Below are 20310 nucleotides of genomic sequence, written 5' to 3' on the forward strand. Positions count from 1 at the left end.
AAATGTTGTTTCTGCCTGCTCTGATGGAGTTTGAGCCTCTCCTGTTGTGAGAGGGACCAGGCAGGCTGGAGTGCTCATTTTGATGAGGATTTTTGGCACTAAGAGCAGCAATAGGGAGCTCTGAAAATCAATGTAACTTCTTAGGAGAAGTTAAACACTGCCCTGCTGATGTCAGTTTTGGTACATTTGGATGTTGAGAGTATCTTTGTGTTGAGTTTTACCTTCTTTTAAGTTGCAGAGTAATATTGTCAGCAGTTTTTAAGTGGAGTGTCAGTGTTGCTGTTTTGTGGTGTTTAATGGGCTGTCTATGGTTGGTTTTCATTGTCTCATTTTTAATTTGTTTTCAGTCTTTTTGTTGGGAGGGAGTTGAGGACAGGCTTTAGGTTTGTGTCACATTTTTTGTTCTGTTTATTCAGGTGCTTGCTGGCCTGTTGTCACTTTGCTCCCTGGATGCCTCAGTTCGGGATCTGCTTGAATTTTATTTCCTGGCATTTGCTCAGGTGTGGGATCTTGTCCTATCCTGTGATTTTGAGTAGAGATATGAGGGAGAACAGCTCATTCTGTTAAAAAACACGTTTGAGGAAGACTGTTTTACCATGGGATGTAGCATCATTGGAAATTCAGCAGCCTGTAAATTTTTGATGAGGAGGGAACTGTTGACAAATTGCTACAGGTGACCCTTGGAGCCAGGGCAGCCAGCATGCATCAGCATTCCTGGGGATCCGTGTGGGATGAGGGTGTTAATTCCAGCTGGACACCAGAGAGGCACAGAGCAACGTTGTTCTGGCCGAGGATTATCAAAGTGGAATTATGTATGCAGGGGAAAGTGATGAGTTTTTATTGGGGCAGCCGTGCAGGATGAAAGAGGCTTTTGAAGCTGTGATTTGTAGTGGATGGCACCGAAGGTGCTTGCAGAGAAATGCTGATTTTTGTGCCTCACCAGGGACATCTCTGAGTGTGCTGGTAAAGGTTCTGGACTCGGGAATGAGGGATGGGTCATGAAAGTGCCCTGGGCTGGTCCCAGCAGGAAAGGGGGGATCCTGATCCTGCCCCTCCCAGGTCCTGTGAGGGTGGGCAACCCTGGCTGCCCCTGGATCCCTGGCAGTGCCCAAGGCCAGGTTGGACACTGGGGCTGGAGCAGCCTGGGATGGTGGAAGGTGTCCCTGCCATGGCAGGAGGTGAAATGTGACCTTTAATGTCCCTTTCTACCCAAACCATTCTGATTCCAATGGTCACCCCTCTTTTCAGGGACTAAGAACTGACCCAGCAGCAGAATCTCCTCCACCCCATGGCTCCCTGTGCTCCTGGCAGCCCTGGAGAGTTTGGAACACAAATGCAGACATGGGAGTCATTCATCTTATGGAAATAAAAATCAAGTCTCACCCTTTCCCCCCACTGCAGCTGCACAAGCCAGAGTTCACCCAACTTCATATGTGATTTTTTTTTAAAAAATTCCAACAGCTCTGATTTATTTATCATAATTCTCCAGCCCTGCATTGTTTTGAAGTGATTTGTGACATGCTGTCATGTGGGTTCACAGAATTCCTGACCTCTGGAAATACCTGCCTTGGGATGCCTGGTTGAAGGTGTTGACCCATAATGTTGTTAAAAGGGGGTCTGGAATTGGTATGTCACAGGGGAAAGCCTCAGGCATAAAAATTACAACAACAGGGGTCTGAAAATCGCAGAGGAAATACTTGATTTTTGTCAGGTCACTCTTCTGGGGAAAAAAAAAAAGAATTTTTCAAGTTGATTATTGATTTAAAATACTGTTCTAAGAAAGGAAGAATTAATGGGCAGAGCATGGGTCGTGTCATCAAGGGTGCATTGCAATTTTAACATTTTTGTGTTCATCAGCATGGGTTTAAATGCACAAGTTTGTGCTGTCACTGGTTGGGAAGGCATTTAATAATCACTGAAGTATAGAGATGTATCTGTACAGAGTAATAAATGGAAATATTTAAAGTAGCAGCTGAAGTTGGCTTTTGGCACTGCGTGGTGAATATGATTATCTGGTTTTCAATTTTATTAACACTTGTGCAGAATCTCAAACTTTTTTTTGTGCTAAATATGCAAAATTCTGGGTTGCCACAGGTAAAGAATTCTTCCTGCAGGTATTTGGTTTTTAGCACTCTTCTTTCCTGTGTGTTTGGGAAGTACAATTTTGGTGCTGAAGGAAGGTTTTGGTTGGAGCCTGGGAGTGAGTTTGGTGTTAAACACAAAATCTGTGTGCGGATGAGATAAAGCAGATTTCCACAGCAGTTGAGTGTGTGGATATCTCACTAAGTAATGCAGAAAAGGGCAATATAATTCTGATTTAATTAAATAGCTGCATGAAAAATTAATCTGCTCTAGCAGTGTAACACCTTCAGTGCACCAAAACTAAAAATAGTTTCCAGGACCTACACGTGGCATGAGATTTGGGTCACTCTGGTGGGAATTGGTCTTCAGTGTTTGCTGGGTTTTGAGTTGCTGTTGCTTCAGACTTACTAAATTTAAATTGTATCTCATAACTGATAAAATGGCAAGAGTTTAAAGGGAGTCTGGTGAACGTTTCCCAGAAAACTTTGGGAAGAAAGCAGAGCTGGTTCTTTGGTGAAGTGTTCCCATGGATGTGCCAGGATTGATGGAGCTGAGCTGTCTCCACAGGTGCTGAAGAGTAAAAAACCTCTGGCAGGATGTGAGGGGGCTGATGGTCTTAGAGCAGGATTCCCGAGGAGTTTAAGATAAATACCACTCCTTAATTATTTTCTTTTTGCTACTGCGCTGCTTTTGCTGAGGTGGAATAGCTCCTGTGGTAAAGGCTGAGCTGAGCTGAAGGTGTTTTAGTGGTCACAGCTCTGGGGTGGCAGAACTGCAGCAGGGAGCTCAGCAAACCCTGCTGGTGTGTGCAGGGGCTGGGCTCTCGTGAGGAACCAGAGAGAAAAAGCAGAAATGTTCTGTGGCACTCGCTGCGGGCAGAGTGGCCGTGCAGTCACTGCAAATGTTCCTTGCTGCGCTGGGAGCAGCAGGGACTGGAATGGGTTCCAGGGCCAGGGAGGGTGTTCGGCAGCAGAGACACCTCTGTGAGCCGAGTTCCAGGAGGTTTGGATCAAGTGCAGAGGATGGACGGGCTGGGCAGGCCGGGGACCGTGCCTCAGAGTCCATAAATGCAGCCAGACAGGAGAAGCTGTAATAAAACTCTCCACAGAACAGTTGCCGCTTCTTCCATATTAAGCTGTTGTAAATTAATTTTGTATAAATTGATGCTTTTAACTAGGCCTCTGCTAATGGCACACTGGAGAGAGCTTTAATCCTGCTCAGTGCTCGGGAAATGGAGAAGTTTCTCTGGAAGTTCCTGGCTGGTTTTTGTGCTTGCAGTTTGGTCAGGAGGGTTTGGCTGCTGCCAGTGTCCCTGCAGGGACAGGAGGCTGAGGAAGAGCCAGGGGCAGCTCACAGGGGCCACCAGGCCAGCAGCTTCCTAATGAGTGCTGCTGCCCTGGAACAGGCATCTAATGAGACCCCAGAGGAGCTGGAGCAATCCCATTTTTCCTTGGAGCACCATTTTAAACTCATCTCAGGAGCAGGGCACAGCATTGCTCAGCAGGTTTTGGTGTACTCTGTGCTTTGCCTTGCTGCTGAGGCTTTTAACTGGTCAGTCCTTTTTTTATTTGCAGCCTTGCAGGTGTAGTGGGTGCGTTTGTGTTTCTTTCAGAAGTGTGCTGCCCCTGCTGCCTCTGTGCTGGCCAGTATTGCCTCTGTGTTTTGTTTTCCAAAGCCTCTCCAATCTCTCACATGAGTTTACTCTGATATCTTACTCTCCAGCCTGGTGGATGGTATCAAATTGAATTAACTCTTTCCTTCAACTGACAAAAATCCCCCTGAATTCTTAAACTGGCACTATCTCTGCTTCAGTGCAACAAATGACAGGTTCCAGTTTGATTTTAGTAAATAATTAGTGGCCAGCTGTGGCATTGCACAGTCTAACCTTGCCTGGATATTTGCAGATAACCTTTAGCACTTTGGAGTTGGGTTCACCTCCACACAGATCCAAGTGAACTGGCTGTGTTAGTATTGAAGCAGAATCTGGGGATTCCTGGGTATTAGAGAAAGATTGGATGGATAAATCAGGTCCACATGGGACATACCACAGGGGTTTAATTCTCTTTCATTGGAGTTTTCAAAATCCTGTGACTGTAGCGTTTTTCTAATTATTTTTTAGTTGACCATGGAGAGGTAAGTGCGGCATTGCCATGCAAAACTGGAATATTTCCATCATGGCACTGGTGCCTTCGGGCTTGGACAGGGACAGTGGGAGGCAGAGGTTTGACTCAGTGGTGAGGAAATTCCCAGCTCAGCTGTTTCCTGATGGAAACCTGGTGGATTGGGTCACTTCTCACAACTGCTGATTTCATCCTGAGGGTAGTTGGAAATGGATAGCACTCCCCTCCCTGAAAAATAAATAAAATGAGCTGCTTGAGCTCATTGTGGAGCATTCAGCACCTCATCTTTCTATGCTGTGCTGTGGAGATTACTTCAGCATTAACTGGAGGGTAAATATCCTACTTTATTCAGATGAGTCCCTGGCACAGGGTGCCCAGAGCAGCTGTGGCTGCCCCTGGATCCCTGGAATGCCCAAGGCCAGGTTGGACATTGGGGCTTGGAGCAGCCTGGGACAGTGGGAGGTGTCCCTGCCATGGGCAGGGTGGGAGTGAAATGATCTTTAAGATGCTTTCCAACCCAAATAATTCCATGATTTTATGAGATTTTAATAATTCCCTGCCTTAGCAAAGGTCTGCTGACCTCTAGTGTCAGGACATCACTTGATTTTCTGTGCTGGGCTTTGTGATCAATACAGAAAAATAAGTTCTGGGTCTCCACAGCTCTCCTGAGCTCCAGGAAATTCTGATTAAATTAGACTCGATGACTCTACAGATTCCTTCTGCTCAAACTCCAAGTTTAAAATGAACTTGCCAGCCAGCCCTGACAAGTTCCAGTTCTGTATATATAGAAATAAAAATTCCACCTTTAGGGAACTACTTCTTTTTATGTTTGACTCTGTATAGTAAAAATTAAGGTCACTGAATAAAATTACTGACTCTTGAACCTTTCCAAAACTTTTTATTTCTTTCAGATGTTCATGTGTATCGCTTGCTATATTATATGATCTGAAAGTTCAGAGGTCTGGAGGGTTAATTTTATAGGAAACAAAATGAAGCTGAATTTTTTTATATATGTGTGCTCCCATCCTACTTAATTTTTTTAGCTGGTAGTTTGGGTTGTTTTTTTCTGGAAAACCAGTTGTTTCCATCAAGAAAATGGTTGGAGCAACTCATGAAAATTGACTTTTCTCTGAAAGTTGAAGAAATTCATAAGAAAGAAATGTAATTTCTGTTAATTTTTCCTGATGTTTTTCTCACCACTTCACAGCTTTGCTTTTTTACTGCCTTGAAATAACTTTGGCTTCTGAAAACAGAGCACTACCTAATAATAGGAAGCTCTCTGATTTAAAAATAAAGTTCCATTTCCTTTTGCATATTCTGTGGCTATTACTTTGTTTCTTTACAGTCTTTTCCAGCCACATCAGGTGCTGTTTGTCTTTATTCTTCCTGGCCTTTACATACAAAGTGCTGAATTTTGGGGGAGCCAGTTTTTTAAGTCTTATTTCCAAAACCCCCCAGATGTTGTGGCTCTGCCCCTTTGCTTCTGTAAAGGGAGACATGAAATGACTCTTAAGAGTAATTTTATAATAATTGACACTTTATTAATATTAATATTTTAATATTAATATTTTGCAAATTAAATTTTAATATTGATATTTTGCAAATTAAATTTTAATGTAATATTAAAATGGGACGTTTTGATCACAAAATCCAGAGGCAAGGGGCTGGGACCTGAGAAACAGCTGGGGCTGTGGAGGAGCTGTGAAGGTGACAGGGATGCTCAGCGTTGTCCTTGGATTTTGGATCCCTGCATTAGCAGTGGATTTCTTTGATGCAGGCTATTTCTGTCTCAGAAAAAAATTGGAATATGTATATTACAAAAAGCCAACTCACTGCAGCCTTCCTAATACAATATTTGGGGATTTTACCATCTTCATCTTTAGATCATCGGGGTAAGAAAGAAAAGGTTACAGTGAGGCTGAGCTGCTGTGATGTTCAGAATTTTTTTTTTTTTTTTGTTTTTTTTTGGTTTTTTTTTTTTTTTGTTTGGAGCAATGTCCAAGGCAGCAGCTTTCTCCAGTACCAGGCATTGACCAGGGCTCTACAAAGAGCCTGATCCCACTGCCTTGGCCAGGGGCAGCTCTGCCTGCCCTCTGCACATAAAAACTTCTTTGGGCTCCTTTTCTTTAGAGGAAAGCGATGAGCTGGGGAGGAACTTCAATAAATTCATACTTTGGGTGTACATCTGGGCTTGCATCTTTGTAAAGAACAGATATTATTGAGCACAAGGATGCATTTATCTGGCTTAGAGCTGGAAATCTCAGCACTCCTAAGTGTGCTGCTTTTAAAATGAAGCAGTGGTATTCAGGATTAGATCCTAGATTAGCGAAACCTCACAGAACACAGGCAAAATGAAGTGTTTAAAGTCATTTAAGTCTTACAGTGTTGGCTGGTACCTACTATTTTCTCTTTAGATATTAAAATTTATTAAAATATAATGCAGCCAGAGGTTGAAATGTATTTTTATGATTTTATACCCACATACAAAGCTTTCAATTTTTAATTTTTTTTTTTCAGCTTCTACCAAGGCAGTTTTTTTCTGGCCTGAAATGGATCTATCACGTTCTGCTTTGCCCAGAGCACTTAGAGAACAAAACCAAATCAATTTAGCTTCCCCATATTTTTCTTTTTTTTCCTTGCAAGACTGCAAGAAAGCTGACACACAAGAGTGACCTACTTTAATATTGATGCTCACCTCCTCCCCTCTCCCCTGCCTGCCCTTCTGCTCTGGGCAGCTGTGGAATTCCTGGGTTCCAGGGGCTGGGATGGTGATGAATGTCACCCATGGATAACATTCCCTTGGCAAGGCTTTGTGGGTGCCCCTTGGAAACACAGGGTGAGGAATGGCCAACTGCAAGCCTACAGCTTCAACAAGAAGCTTTTTATGTTCTTTGGTTTCTTTTTTGTTGTTTCAGTTTGCCCCTTTTTTGTGGGGTTTTCTTTTGATTCTGTTAGTTTGGGACTTTTTTTTTTTTTTGTGGTTTTGCTTTACTAAGGAAAGGAAAAAAAAAGCAAAAACCAAACAGAAGAGGAGAAAAGTAAAAAAGTAAAGCCTTGAGGTGCAGATCTCCCACAGAACAAGTTTCTTTGTGACCTCACTTTTTATTTGGCTCAAGTTTGGACAATGCTCTGAGGCACAGGGTGTGTCCTGTGCAGGGCTAGAGTTGGATTTAGGATCTTTGTGGGTCCCTTCCAACCCAGGATGTTCAGAACTAACCTGTTGCCAAAGCACTGTTCTGAGGTTTTTACCGTGCAAGATGAACAGAGTTTATTGTACTCCCACCGCTCCTTTTGGAAACCAATAATATTTTAGTTGTTTATCACCAACATTTTTCAATATGAGATCTGTGAGAACCTGGGTGAAGCTCCTAAAATTGTACCCAGGGAGTGCCCTGGGGTGGGATATTCCCATTTGAGGTGCCTGGGAATTGCTGCATCCCTGCTGTGAGCCTTCCTCTGTGCCAGCTTTGCTGGGGATTCAGTACTTGATATTTGATAGAGATGTGAGGGCTTGGATTTGCTGATTTTCTGGTTTAGAAGCACGTGGGAAAAATGAGAAACCAAGAACTTCAACACTGGATGGATGGAGGATGCCACTGCCAGCTCTGTGTGGATCCCAGGAGCCAGGGATGGCAGGATGAGGAAAAAATACTGTCCTTGTGGCAAAGGGTGATGTGTTTTGGAGGAAAGTAAATTCTCATAGCTGATCACAGGCTGGGGATGTATCAGAGAGGACCCTCTGTTTGAATTTTTTCTGGGGAGCTTAGAAATTCAAACACTTGTTCTACAGCAGTATTAAACCCTTAATTCTAATTTAAAAAAAAAAAAAAAAAAAAAAAAGGTAGTTCACATGCAGACATCAAGTTCAGAAAGCTCAGATGTGGCTCCCTGGAGTTAGCGGTTGTTTGCTTGACCTTAATATGGCCATGAAGGAATCTGTAGGCTAATTCCAGAAGGAATAATTTAGTCTGGGCTGTGTCCTGCCTGGCTCCCCTTCCTCTGAAGAAAGAGGATGCTATGGAAGTGACATGCAGAAAATAAAAAGGCCAGAGTTGTCCTGCAATTAAACAAAAATTACTGTAAAGCTTCTTTAGGAAAAAAACCCAAGTGAAATAATGTCATAGCCAGGTTGGTAAGGCTGGGCACAGGGTTTATCATCTGGCCAGTGACAGAGGTAGAAATTGCAGTAAAATTGGCTCATTGCACCTGGTGCAGAAGTCCAAAGATGAATTAAAAACTAAAAAAGCCACTAGTGACACATCACACTCCAGTGCATCGCAAAAAGGATGGGTTGGACATGGCTTTAATTAAATCAGTCACAGGTTTGTGTTGTTGCCAGCATGGCTGGCACAGGGCAAGTGCAGCACAAGCTGCTGCTCCCAGATGTGTTCAGCTGCTGAACTGTGTGTGGTTGCACCTCATCTACTCCCTTCCTTTAAATCCACTGTATTTCACAAATTAATCAGTGCTGGAGCTTGGTGGGAACTGCAGAATCAACTTTGCTATCAGCTCTGCTCCTGCTGGAGAATAAAACTTCCAGCACCTCATGTACATGAAAAAATGTGAAATATGGATGCACCCTTGTGTTGGGGGATTAAGTCCTGGGAAAAAAGGAACATTAAAGGATATGCCAACTTGGTATTTATCTAAAAGTGTGTTATCAAGGAAGCCAGTTCCTAAGGACCATCAAGGCATTGAGTTTTATGTCTGTTCTTTTAACAGGTTAAACCTTGCCACCTGAAAGACTCAAACACACAGTTCCTGTGAGACAGCCAGAATTACTGAATTCAGGAGGCTGAAGATGCTGCTGCTGCTGTGGGAGCAGCTGTTCCTGGTGTCATTTGTTGGCTGCCTTGCAGGTAACAATAATCTCTAACTTGTCTTGTAGAACTGTGCATGAGTTCCCAGATTCAAGGTTTCAGCTGCGCTTGAGGAGGAGAACTCAGAGGCTTTGAAATGCACAAGTTATGTAGAGTTAAAAACCAAACAAACATGTTAAATAATGCAAAATATGAAAAGTGAGTGAATGAAAAGAGCCTTTGCTACGTGGGGCTGTGCTTTCCAAGCAAGCAGAAGATACTGGAATGCATTAAGGGTGCTGTTGGTAGCTGTGCTGATTGAAGAGCTGCAATGTGTGTTTGTCTTTAACTCCAGATTCTTGCTGAGGCTGATTGCTGCAGTTTTTCTCAAAACTCTGCTTTGGAAAGGGGTTTATTCCTGAGGAGTAGCCCTGGGTTGTTGCTGAGCTGCCGAATTGGTGCAGAGATTTGCTTTTCTTGCTGTGCCAGACAGCTCTGGGAGTTTGGAGCTGGTGCTGCTGCTGAGTCTCCTCTGTGCTGCCGCCCCAGCCCTGCAGAGTCATTTTCCCTTCCCTTGTGGAGCTCAGTGCTCACTCCCAGCAGCACAAGGCTCGCCCTGGTGATCTCCCTGCTCAGCTTCTCCTGCTCCCCAAGGGTGTGAGGGGAGAGGAGCAGCTCCTCTCCTGCCCTGGTGAGTTCTGTGCCCCTGGCTTTGCCAAGCCTGCCAAGAGCAGGGCAGTGCCCAGATGCCCGCTGTGCATCCTCTTGAGGATGGCCAGCACAGCTCTGGGGAGCAGGGCAGTGCCTGGAGCATGGAGCATGAAAATGGAGTGCTTTATCTCCAAGCTCTGATGTGGATAGATGAGTTTGCTTTCCAAGAACTCCAGGGGGAATGGAGGGAAACGCTGTGGCTGCCCCAGGCAGTGTGCCCTGGCTGGGATCTCCTCCTGTGCCAGCCTCTCCTTCCATCCCCTTCCTCCCATGAGCAGTGCCTGTGTCCTGGCTGTGCTCAGAGGGTTGGAGTCCTGGGCACAGCTCCAGGGTAGATGGATTCAGCTTCTCATGGAGGCTCAGAAGGCCAGGATTGGGTTTTGGCTTAGTCAGGAGTTTTAAAGAAAGGGAAGTGATGTTGTTAAACCAGTGTCCATCCTCCCAGCCCTTTCTCTGCACCTATTTCAGTCATTCCCTGCAGCTGGGTACTTGCCAAGTGTCAGTTTGGTGGCCATGGGGAGTTGGTAGATTGGAGAACCAGCAAGAAGTCCAGTGAAAAGCTTATTTTCGTTTCCAAAAGCCAGCTGGCATGCTTGGGAGCCTGGAGCACCCATCAAGGATGTACATCCCAGATTTAATGTTGGATTGCTGTCGCTGAGGAGGTTGTGTGGAGTCTCTGTCAGCACTTGCAGAGACAGGAGTTGAGCCAGATGCAATTTGAGGAATTTCTGATTTCCAGCTGCCTGACCCATCTCCCTCAAAACTCTGCAGAAGGGCTCAATCCTGACATAAAAACCTCTTATTTGGGCATGTGTTCCATGGTAACATGACTTGTTTGCTTCAACTGTATGAATCTCTTCAGTGGACCTTTGGAGCAGCAGGCTGCTAAAATCCACTTGGGAATCCTGGAGCTGAATTGATTTCAAAACAGGTTTTAGTAAGAGCAGGCTGTAAATGTGGACGCAAGCTAACAGTTTGGAGAATTTTATTTTAACCTCTTATTAAGACAGATCAGCAGGTATTCTGCCTGCCCATAGAAAACCATTTTTCTTTTGCTTTGCCTATAAGCAAAAAGACAGTTCTTGAAAGAGCTGTGTGCAGTTCAGTGTTGTGAAATAACATCACAGCTGCAGAAAAGGAGATGATGCTGATCTTGGCTTATGAACCCTGACATTGTCTGTCTTTGCAGATAATGTGTTTCAAACCATGCCCCTTATTGCAGTGTCCTATATTGAATTGCTTTTCCTTTATCTGTTGTGAATCTTCATAGTTCATCAAAGAGGAGAATGTGAGAGGATCTAATTAAAAAAAACAGTGGCCCTTGGGTTTTTGTTTATTGAAGTGTGATTATATCTGTATGACTAATGATCCCATGGTCTTTTTGTCCATTTACCTTGGGGAGCAAAAAGGTGATTACTGAGTATTAAATATATATATATGTGGGGTTTCCAAATGTCTGCCTTATTAGGAGAGGAATTTCAAAACACACACTTTAGCATTTTTATCTTTAAATTACTCTGAAGACCAACTTCAAAGATAAACACGAGTAAAACATGCAGAACAACATCAACAATGAAAGTGCCAGACTAAGCTGTGGTGAAGTCATGAATTAATTCCAGGTGTAACTTCCTGCAACTTCTGATTCTTGTAGAGCCTTCACCCCTCCTGAACGTGCGATTGTCCTTGGTCTTTGGGGAACTGGGGTAGAATTCCTGTCTGGAATGTGTGAGGAGGAATTTGATGAGCAGTTCGATGAAATGGTGAACCCCCATCTCATGAGTGTGTAAAAACTCCCCTGCAGTTTGTGAGGCAGCAGCGTTTTCTGAGCACTCTTGTGCATTTTGGCTTCACTTTCCTGCTCCTGGAGAGCAGGACAAGGCACCAGGGGCAGTGTCTGGGCTGCTCCAGCCCTGCAGGGCACAGGCTCTGCTTTCTTCACTGCCTCACAGAGCTCTGCTCTTCTCCTCTCTCCTCCCCAGATAGGGATGTTCCTAAAGCTCCTCCTGAGGTTTAACAGGAAAAACAGCTTCTGAAGGGTGCTTGAAGGGGAAGGAAAGCTGTGAATAAAGAGAGAGTTCAAAGAAACGAAACAAGGAGGACTCTGTGTGTAAATACATAAAAATTTTCTCCTTCAGGAGATGAAGGGGCACATTGCAAACATCGTGTCCAGGGTGAGACCTGCAGACGCCACTTGGGTTAACTTTCTGTCCTAAAATTCTGACTCCTTGCCATCACAAACTGTGTATCCTAACACTGGCTTTGCTGCACTTTATTTAAATAGAGAAAACAAAAAAAATAATTATTATATTTTTTCTTCCAACCATTGCAAGCCTTGGCAAAAAAAACCCAAATAATACCACAAACAAAAAACCCAGCCAATGCACTGCTGTAATATATAGAAATTATTTGGACACTGAAGCCTGGCTCCTGTTCTGTCACTTTATACTAAAATTTGCCAATAGGGAGATTTTTCTTCTAATTCCTTATTCAGCAGTCCATTTGAGTTTAAAACTAGATCATATTCTATGTATTTCTTTATGTCAATTCAGGTGTTTTTATTGCCTTCATTTTCATTTTTTCATTTTGTTTTCTCAGTTTAATACAGAAATAAACTGTTAAGCCCTCAGGCACAGCAATGTCATGTATCAGATTCACAGTTCTCTTTTTGAGTATCAAGTTTAGGAGACTTATGAAATTGGAAAGCATGATTCTTTATTTTCCAAAGAGCAGGAAAGCAAACATTCTGTGTTTTTACTGCTCTGATGTTGGGATTAGATCATGCCACAAGGAGAGCAGAAATATCCCCTTCAGATTTAGTCTTTGGTGGGGAGTTTCTTTATGGGTAAAAGTCCATTTGTAAGGAAAAAAAAATAAATAACATCATTTAGTACTCTTGTTCAAATTCAGTTTTCATTAAGAGTTACAGCCTTCAGACAGAGCCAGCCTGGCTTTTGATGCATAATGCTTTTGCATATTAATAGTAATCTCCTTTTTGTGCATTTTACATATCCAGCCATCATGTTCAAGTGCAGCTATGCCAGTTGAGACTGTCAGAATTGTTTAGCTGGGATGGCTTGTGCAGCACTACCAGCATTCACTGCACTGCCAGAAAGTTTGGCTTCAGTTACTTACAAAATGAGAAACTGGTCTTGAGAGTTCTGCTTTTTTCTGAAGTGTTTGGGGAGCAAAAAGGTGATTAGTGAGCATTTTATATATTTTTTTTCCAAAATGTCTGCCTTGTTCAAAATTTCAAAACACATACTTTAGCATTATTATTTTTAAATTACTGTGAAGAGCAACTTCGAAGATAAAAATGAGTAAAACGTGGAGAGCAACACGAACAGCAAAAGTGCCAAACTAAGCTGTGTTACAGTCATGAATTAATTCCAGGTGTAACTTCTGGCAGTTTTGATTCTTGCAGGGCCTTCACCTCTTGCTGTGGCCCAGGGTAAATCTCACCTTCCTCTGCAGCTCCTTTTTTCCTCCTGTAGCAGCCTTGGGCACTCCTGGGTGAGGTGACCACATTTAATCCATTCACTTGGAATTAGGTGAGGTGAAAAAAGAGTCTCCTTCACGAGGATCTGTGTTTTCTGGTCAGCTAAATGTAAACTTGGAGCTGGATCTAAATTTTAAGTCCAAAGCCCATGAAAAAACCTTTGTTGACATCCCAGCCTTTCTCCAAGCTGATGGATTTCCAGGAGTCTGGGTTTCCATGGTGGGTGTGCTGTTACCAGTTATAATATTGAATTCCACAAGCGCAGAAAATGCTGTTATATTTAAATTCTTTTTGAAGAGAGACCTTTAATAGCTTTTGGTCTCTGCTTTGTCTTTCAAGCTGAAGAAAGCCTCCTCTAGAAAAGGAGCTCCCTCGTGCTGCAGACACTGTCTAACCTTAATGCTAAATCCTCACCTTCAGACAATTAATGCCTCATTTTAAGGAGACAAATGCTGCCTTTATCTTCATTAATTAAGCTCATTGCAGATTTGATGACATTTGAATGGAGAAATTTTGGCTAGTGGCAATTCTGATTTTCACATAAATTGCCAGGAAGGAATTTTCAAGTGGTTTGTCTTGCAATAAAATTCTGTTATTGCAAATATTACTGTGCATGAAGGCTGTACATTTGTACTTCTACAGTTCTGCCTGCTGCAGTTTGAAGTGCAGTACAATAGAGCAAATAATTCCAGTATATTTCATGTAAAAGGTTATGAAGCTTGGGCACATTGACTAGTAATCCCTACTGGAATACTTACTCAAATCCACAAATAAATATCGATTTACTAGCAATTGTGGTAAATCCCAGTGCTTTAGGACTCCTGTTTGCTGAATTCTTTTGGTAGCTAGATCATTGCCTGGTATTTTGTTTATGGCTACTTATTTGCTGTGTGACTTCAGCCTTTTTTGCCCAGACACCTTGGAAAAAGTGACTCTTGAAGATTCCCAGCTTGCTTGCCTTGTGACAAGGACAGCACAGGAGCCTCTCCATGGGTGTTTTTAGGTTTTTAGTGTGGAATAACACAGAGTTTCAGAAGAAGTGAGGTCCTGAAAGTTGTTGGAAGACTCTTTGCTTCCATGCATTCCAGCCCTTTACTTTGGAAGCTCAGGATGCTGTGGAGTTAAAAAAGTCAGATTAAAGAGGCTGTGAGTGACAGTTGAAAAACAGGGGAGGTACACTGGGTTGAAATCTAAAGCTGAATAATTTTGCAGATGTTCAGCAAAAACAGCAGAACTGAGAATAATTCAGTTTGTTTTTAAAAAAGCTCTTCAGTAGAAACTGTTCTGATTTTTCTTGTTGTTCTTAATGATGATGTTCAAAATGAATGCTTTAGGGTTTTAATTTTTTGTGATTTTAAATATGTGGCTGCCAGTGCCTTGGACAAAAGCTTTATTTGTGCCATAATTAACCTCTCAGTTTTTTGTGTAATAACAAATGTGTTAATAGTAGCCTTTAGCTCCTCCAATACAGGATGTACATATCAGCAGTGAGATTTCAGGGATCAGTATTTATCAGGGATTAAAACACAATTTACACACTGTTTTTTCAGTAACAAAATAACCCAACATTGTAGACTATAAAGCTTAACCTCAACCATATTTGCTAAACGTGTTTGAAAACCTAAGCGAATAAAAGCTCATTTATATTCCTGTCTGATTAGCACAATCAGAACTTATTGATGCTAAAACGAGCCAAATTTCCATAACTATAAACAGAATATTAAAATACAGTTGACTAGCAGAGCATGATGCTTTTCCCCTCCTTGGATGGAACGTGGAGTTATGACTTCTTGGTGATTTTTTAGGGGTCTTTCAAGAAAATGAAAGGCATTTCAAAGCCAGGCCTTGGGGCATGGAAGCAGAACCTTTTCCAGGCAGGTGGAAAAGGTGATGTGTAGGTAAATATGTTTGTGCTTGGCTGTCCTTAATTTCTGCATAGTTGGGGGTCAGATGTTCAGGAGCATTTGAATGTAGAAAGCACTTTTTTTGAAGCAGCCACTACAAGTATTTGTAGTATTCTACTCAGTAGATGGGGTCAGAAAACCTTAGTGAAGAGGGGGAGATGTGGAGTGACTTTGTGCAGTGCTGTAAATTAAGGAATTCAATCCTGGAGCCAGCTGGGTGTTTCCCTGTGGTGTAAAATGAGAATGGCAGAATGGTTTGGGTTGGAAGAGACCTTAAAGATGATCCAGTTCCACCTCCTTTCACAGGCAGGGACACAGAAACATGGAATAATAGCACAATAAAGGAGTTTTGGGGAGACCTGGGCTTGGTTGTGATGGCTGTGAGCTTGTGCAGGTGACTCAGGTTTCCATTTCATTGCCAGGAAAAAGCCCAGTGACACTTTTGGAAGTTTTTGTGTGGTCCCAAGGGTCTGGATGAAGAGTCCCAAAGCTGAGACTTGTCACGTTATCCTAAATACACATCAGGGTTGGTTCCCCTCTCTGAGGTGTCATTTTGTTAAAAAGTACCATGTGAGGAATGAGCATGGCTTTTATTCAGCAGACATAGCAGAGTGTACCAGGATCCTGTTGGAAATAATCAGAAAATTTTGCATCTCCAGTGGTGCCGCTCCACCCTCACAGACTGTGAGCTGCAAAATCACACCTTGCACCTGCTTTGCAAAATAATTCGGGGCAACTCGAGGTGCTCTGCATGCAGCAAGGAGCAAGGGACTGCACAGAGAAGTGTGGCATTCCCTTGCCTTTGGCAGTTGTTGTGCAAGGAGAACTTGAAAATTATTTACACCTGAATTAAAAATAGCTTCGTTTGCATAGACAAGGGTAATTAGTGTGTATTTTATCCTCCTGCAGCTATTTATAACTCTGAGAGCAGTAAAGAAAATCCTCAGGTAGTTTGGTGTTTGATTCAGTTAAGGATTCTCCTGTAGCTCAGGGGTGGCACATAAAGATCCCACTGTTGGTAAACACCTGAGTGGCAAATTTTGACACTGGAGATGATGGGCATAGCTTGGGAGAGATAAGGTGCAAATAAGAGTTCCTCTTCCAAAGCTCTGCTGCATGTCCAGGAATAGTTTTTAGCTTGATTATTCCAGATTATTTCCAGGCTTTATGTTGCCACAGATCATCCCCTGGTAGAGACTTTATGAATTGGGTATTGTAAGGTTTCATCTCATTTCTCATTTTTAAAGTTTGCTGTGCAGGGAGATCACATGGCCCTGGATTTATTGAGTCAGGGCAGCTCTGGGGGTGTGGAATGGAAGAAAGACATTTTCCCTACGCTCTTCAAAATGAGAAGAGACATTTATCCTGTATCAACAACTTGAAAATAGGACAGATTCATTCCTTGCCACGATGTTTTGTGCTGGCTGGGAGATGATTCCAGCAAGCACTGATAAGAGACTGTTTTCAGAGATAAACTACTGACAGTAATGGTGCCTTGGCTTTTTGGGGAGAGGGGGTGTGTGACAGTTCTTTCTGCCTTCAGAGTTCAGAAGAATTGCCTTTGATTGCAGCTGTGGAAAAACCCTAAATCTGAATTTGCTTGCTAGCCTCTGTAAAACTTTATTGTAGACCACAGGCTGTAGTTAAAAGTGAGACAACTACATGGCTGAATCTATTTTTTATACATAATTTATATATAAACTCTGAAGATTCATCTCCAGTTTCACATCCACATCCATAGCATTTCTGCAGAGGGGACATACTTCAGCTTTTGCAAGAGTTTGCCTAGTGAGTGACATAAGTGAGCAACATATTGGGAAATATTACTTCTAATTAATTTTTTAAAGTTTTTTGAATCTTAACGTGAAATATTGTGTTCTGTAAAGAGATCCTGACGAGAAGATGAAATTACATAAAAGCATAGAGGAAATGAGGGAGAAAAAGCAGTTGTTTCAGATCATAACCTTGTTGGTTGGGGTGACACTTTCAATTCCATCTGAGTTCTCTCCAGTTCTCATCCTTTTCATGTTGGATTAAGTAACAGTTTTTGTCTTCTTATTCCCATAGCAACCTTATCTCTCTTTATTTTTTTGATGTAAATCTGCTTTTCTCTTACTATCTTTCAAAGTATGTGCATGAATAGCTTGTGAAGGAGAGGAGTGTGGCAAGGAGAGAGCAGAGACTTTCTGGCTTAGAAAATAAGGGAAAGAATATTTTGGAGCAAAAAATAAGAGAGCTTAAAAACCACTTTTTTCCTCCCAAAGCTATTTATTACATCATTTTCCATACAGATTTCCATAAAGGCTAAAGCTTTAGTGCTGTTTATGATGTTGTGTGTTAACTCCTCCAGTTTAGGCCAGCCCACGTGCTCAGCCAGAAATACAGATTTAATGCTCTGTTTTAGCATTATGCTTTCTATAATTTGGGACAAGTGCTACTCTGAGCAGAGGTAAATCTTGCCTTGCCGTGATTTTGCTCCACGTGGAATCTCTTAGGAGAAGGTTGAGTTTTGGGCAGGAGCCCTGGGAGAATCCTGGTGCTTGAACCCTCAGAGTGCCAGGGACCAGGCTGCAGGTCACAGCACCAACCCTGTCCATGCAAAAGGCTGCACATCCTCAGCCAGGCATGGCTTCAGGCATTAAATGAAGTTGGAAAATGCAGCTGTTGCTTTGTCTCCCTACATCTTTTTCTCCTATTAAATAATTCCCTTAATTGAACTTGCTTAACACAAGATGTGTCTGAAGTGCAAGGGAGACAGTGGACACCAATGTGATTTTAGATTTTTTGACTTCATGCCTAAGTTCTGAGATCTTTTTTAACAGGAGCCTTTTGAAATGCTGGCTTCATTTCTGTAAAAAATATTTATAAGTAACAAAAAAACCCTGGCATTTCCTGCACAGCTCCCCTCGCCTGGTAAAGCTTTAAGTCAAAAATACTTTAATTCTTTTGTGTGTGTGCTTTGTTTCTTTGTTTAAGAGAAGTAGTGACGTTGCTTAGGATTGTTTGCATTGCAGGACTGTTCTTAAAATTCTGAAATATGGGTTATTTGGGAAAACACAGCAAGTATTCACTAAAAAAATCAAAGCAAGTCCTTGCTAAGGAAAGTATTTCACCTCTTGATTTGTGTGTCAGATTTACCCTAATGGAGTCTTGTTAGCCCATTTAACATGCTCCTGTTAATATTAAGATAATACTTAAAAATGTTTACATTACATTAATACCCCATTAAGGGCCTGATCTAAAGCCCATTGAAGTTAATAGGAATGTTCAGTAGGAACTGAATGCTTTGATCTCTCAACTGTAGCTTTTGCAAGTTAGAAGAAAATCAAACATGAAAATTGTTCCAGTCAACAGAAACACGACTGTGCTGTGTCCTACCCCACCCTTCATGGCTCATAAAGCTATTGGATTTGGATCCTCCTCAAACTGAAATAAAGATTTAAAATATCAATTTGGAACGTGTTTGACAGCACCAAGCTGATATTAAAAAAAGGGTGTTGCTAAAAGGCTTTGGATGAGGAGCAGAAATAAGGGAAGGCTTGGCTGGGTGGCTGAGAGAATTTGACTTCATCATTTAGTAGATGTAGGGTTTGTTTTTCTGGCTTTTCTTTTGAGATGTGGAGTGCCCTGGCGTGGTTTTAGACAACATTACATTATTTGAAGAACACCTGCAAGAAGATAGAGCAGATGTCCTTTTCTTTTGAGGTCACTTGGAAGATGTGCAGAGGGGGATTTAGGGATGTGGTTTAGTGGGACTTGGCAGTGCTGGGGAATGGTTGGACTCGAGGATCTTGGAGATCTTTCCCAGCCTAAATGATGCTGTCATTCCATAACAAGCACAGTATCTTGTGATGTACAGAATTTCTCTGGCATTCAGTGAATTTATAAGAAATACACAGCAAAGTTTGAATTAACCCCTGGCTGCAGCCCAATAAATGTGGACAGATTGCAAATAACAATTTCAGTGCCTTCACTGGGTATCACCTTACTTTAAAGATACTCTTTCAGAGCTGCAGTTTGCTGCCAGCCTGTGTATTTTGGTTTCTGATGTTCATTGCAAAGCAAAGCAGGCATCTTAAAACTGAAGCTGTGGAAGTTAGAGAGCTGCTCCTATTACACTGCACTGCTTGTGTCTCTGTTCTGGTATTGATTATATATTTATGTCTTGTTTCTCATCCAGTGTGGCACTGAGTAGTTACAGAGAGCACAGGCTGGGGCTTGTGGGGAGTCTCATTTAATAACCAAGGAAATTCTCTGTACTTATGAGAAGAGATGCAGTACCTGATTTTATTTTCCTGTTATTGCTTCTCTCAGCCCTGTGCGGCGAGACATCTTCTCTCTATTTTTTATGGAACTGTATTTTTTCAGCCCATGACTTTTTATTCAGTTGTTAAGGATATATTTCTGAGGATTACATCACCCTGCAAGGAGCAGTGTGGCTTAGGCTGGGGATCAGCTGCACATGGAGCATCTGCCACAGAGCAATTCTGCTCAGATACCAGCAAAAAGATTTGAGGTCCCCCTGTCTTTTGGGGGTTTTTGCCTTACTTACATGTCTCAATCTATTAAACTCTCCTCAGCAGCACTGGGATTGTATTTGTTTCACTAAATGGAGTAGCAGAACTCAGCTATTTCTCAGGAGTTGTGTTTTTTTCCACTGCTGCAGCCTCTGTTGTTGAATGGTCTGATGCTGAATTTATTAATCTATGCTGTTGCTTGCTCAGGTGTAATCCCTTGTTCAGCCACATTTATTCATCCACTGAAGGATGTGCACATTGGTCCATCATGGCATATTAAAGGTTTGCCTCCTCCTGCCACAGCTGTCATCTCTTTGACCCCTCAGTAAACTAACAGTCTTCCACATAATTTTGCTTTCATTCAAGTGTAATGCCATTACTGTGGAGGCAGACAGAATGCAATTCTCTAAAGATCTTGTCTCATTCCCTTCTCTTCCAGGGAGGTTAATGTGCTCAGATGATCCCTGCCTTTTCTTTTTGCTCTCTTGCTGCAAGAAGAGCAAAAAAACAGTGCTCCTGGATAATCTGTTTGGACTGGCTTTTGGGGGATGGAGCAGGCTGGGAAGACGAACTCACCAGCTGGGTAGAAGCTCTCTTCACCACTTGTCTTTCAAATGCCTTCATTTGTTTTCTTAGCGCTTTTTATTTCCACGGCTTTTTACAAAAATGTTGTACAGATGT

General features: G+C 42.3%; 1 protein-coding gene across 1 annotated transcript in view; it reads left to right on the forward strand.

The window, feature by feature from the left end:
* Positions 1 to 20310, forward strand: part of LOC121350554 (contactin-3-like) — a 92549-nt gene that overhangs the window by 13181 nt on the left and 59058 nt on the right. The window contains exons 2-3 of the mRNA XM_041461973.1: positions 11364 to 11472; positions 11848 to 11883. Coding sequence (XP_041317907.1) covers positions 11364 to 11472; positions 11848 to 11883 — 145 coding nt within the window. The remainder of the gene's footprint in view (positions 1 to 11363; positions 11473 to 11847; positions 11884 to 20310) is intronic.

This window comes from Pyrgilauda ruficollis, unplaced genomic scaffold, assembly GCF_017590135.1.
Source record: "Pyrgilauda ruficollis isolate IOZ18807 unplaced genomic scaffold, ASM1759013v1 scaffold10, whole genome shotgun sequence".
NCBI lineage: Eukaryota > Metazoa > Chordata > Aves > Passeriformes > Passeridae > Pyrgilauda > Pyrgilauda ruficollis.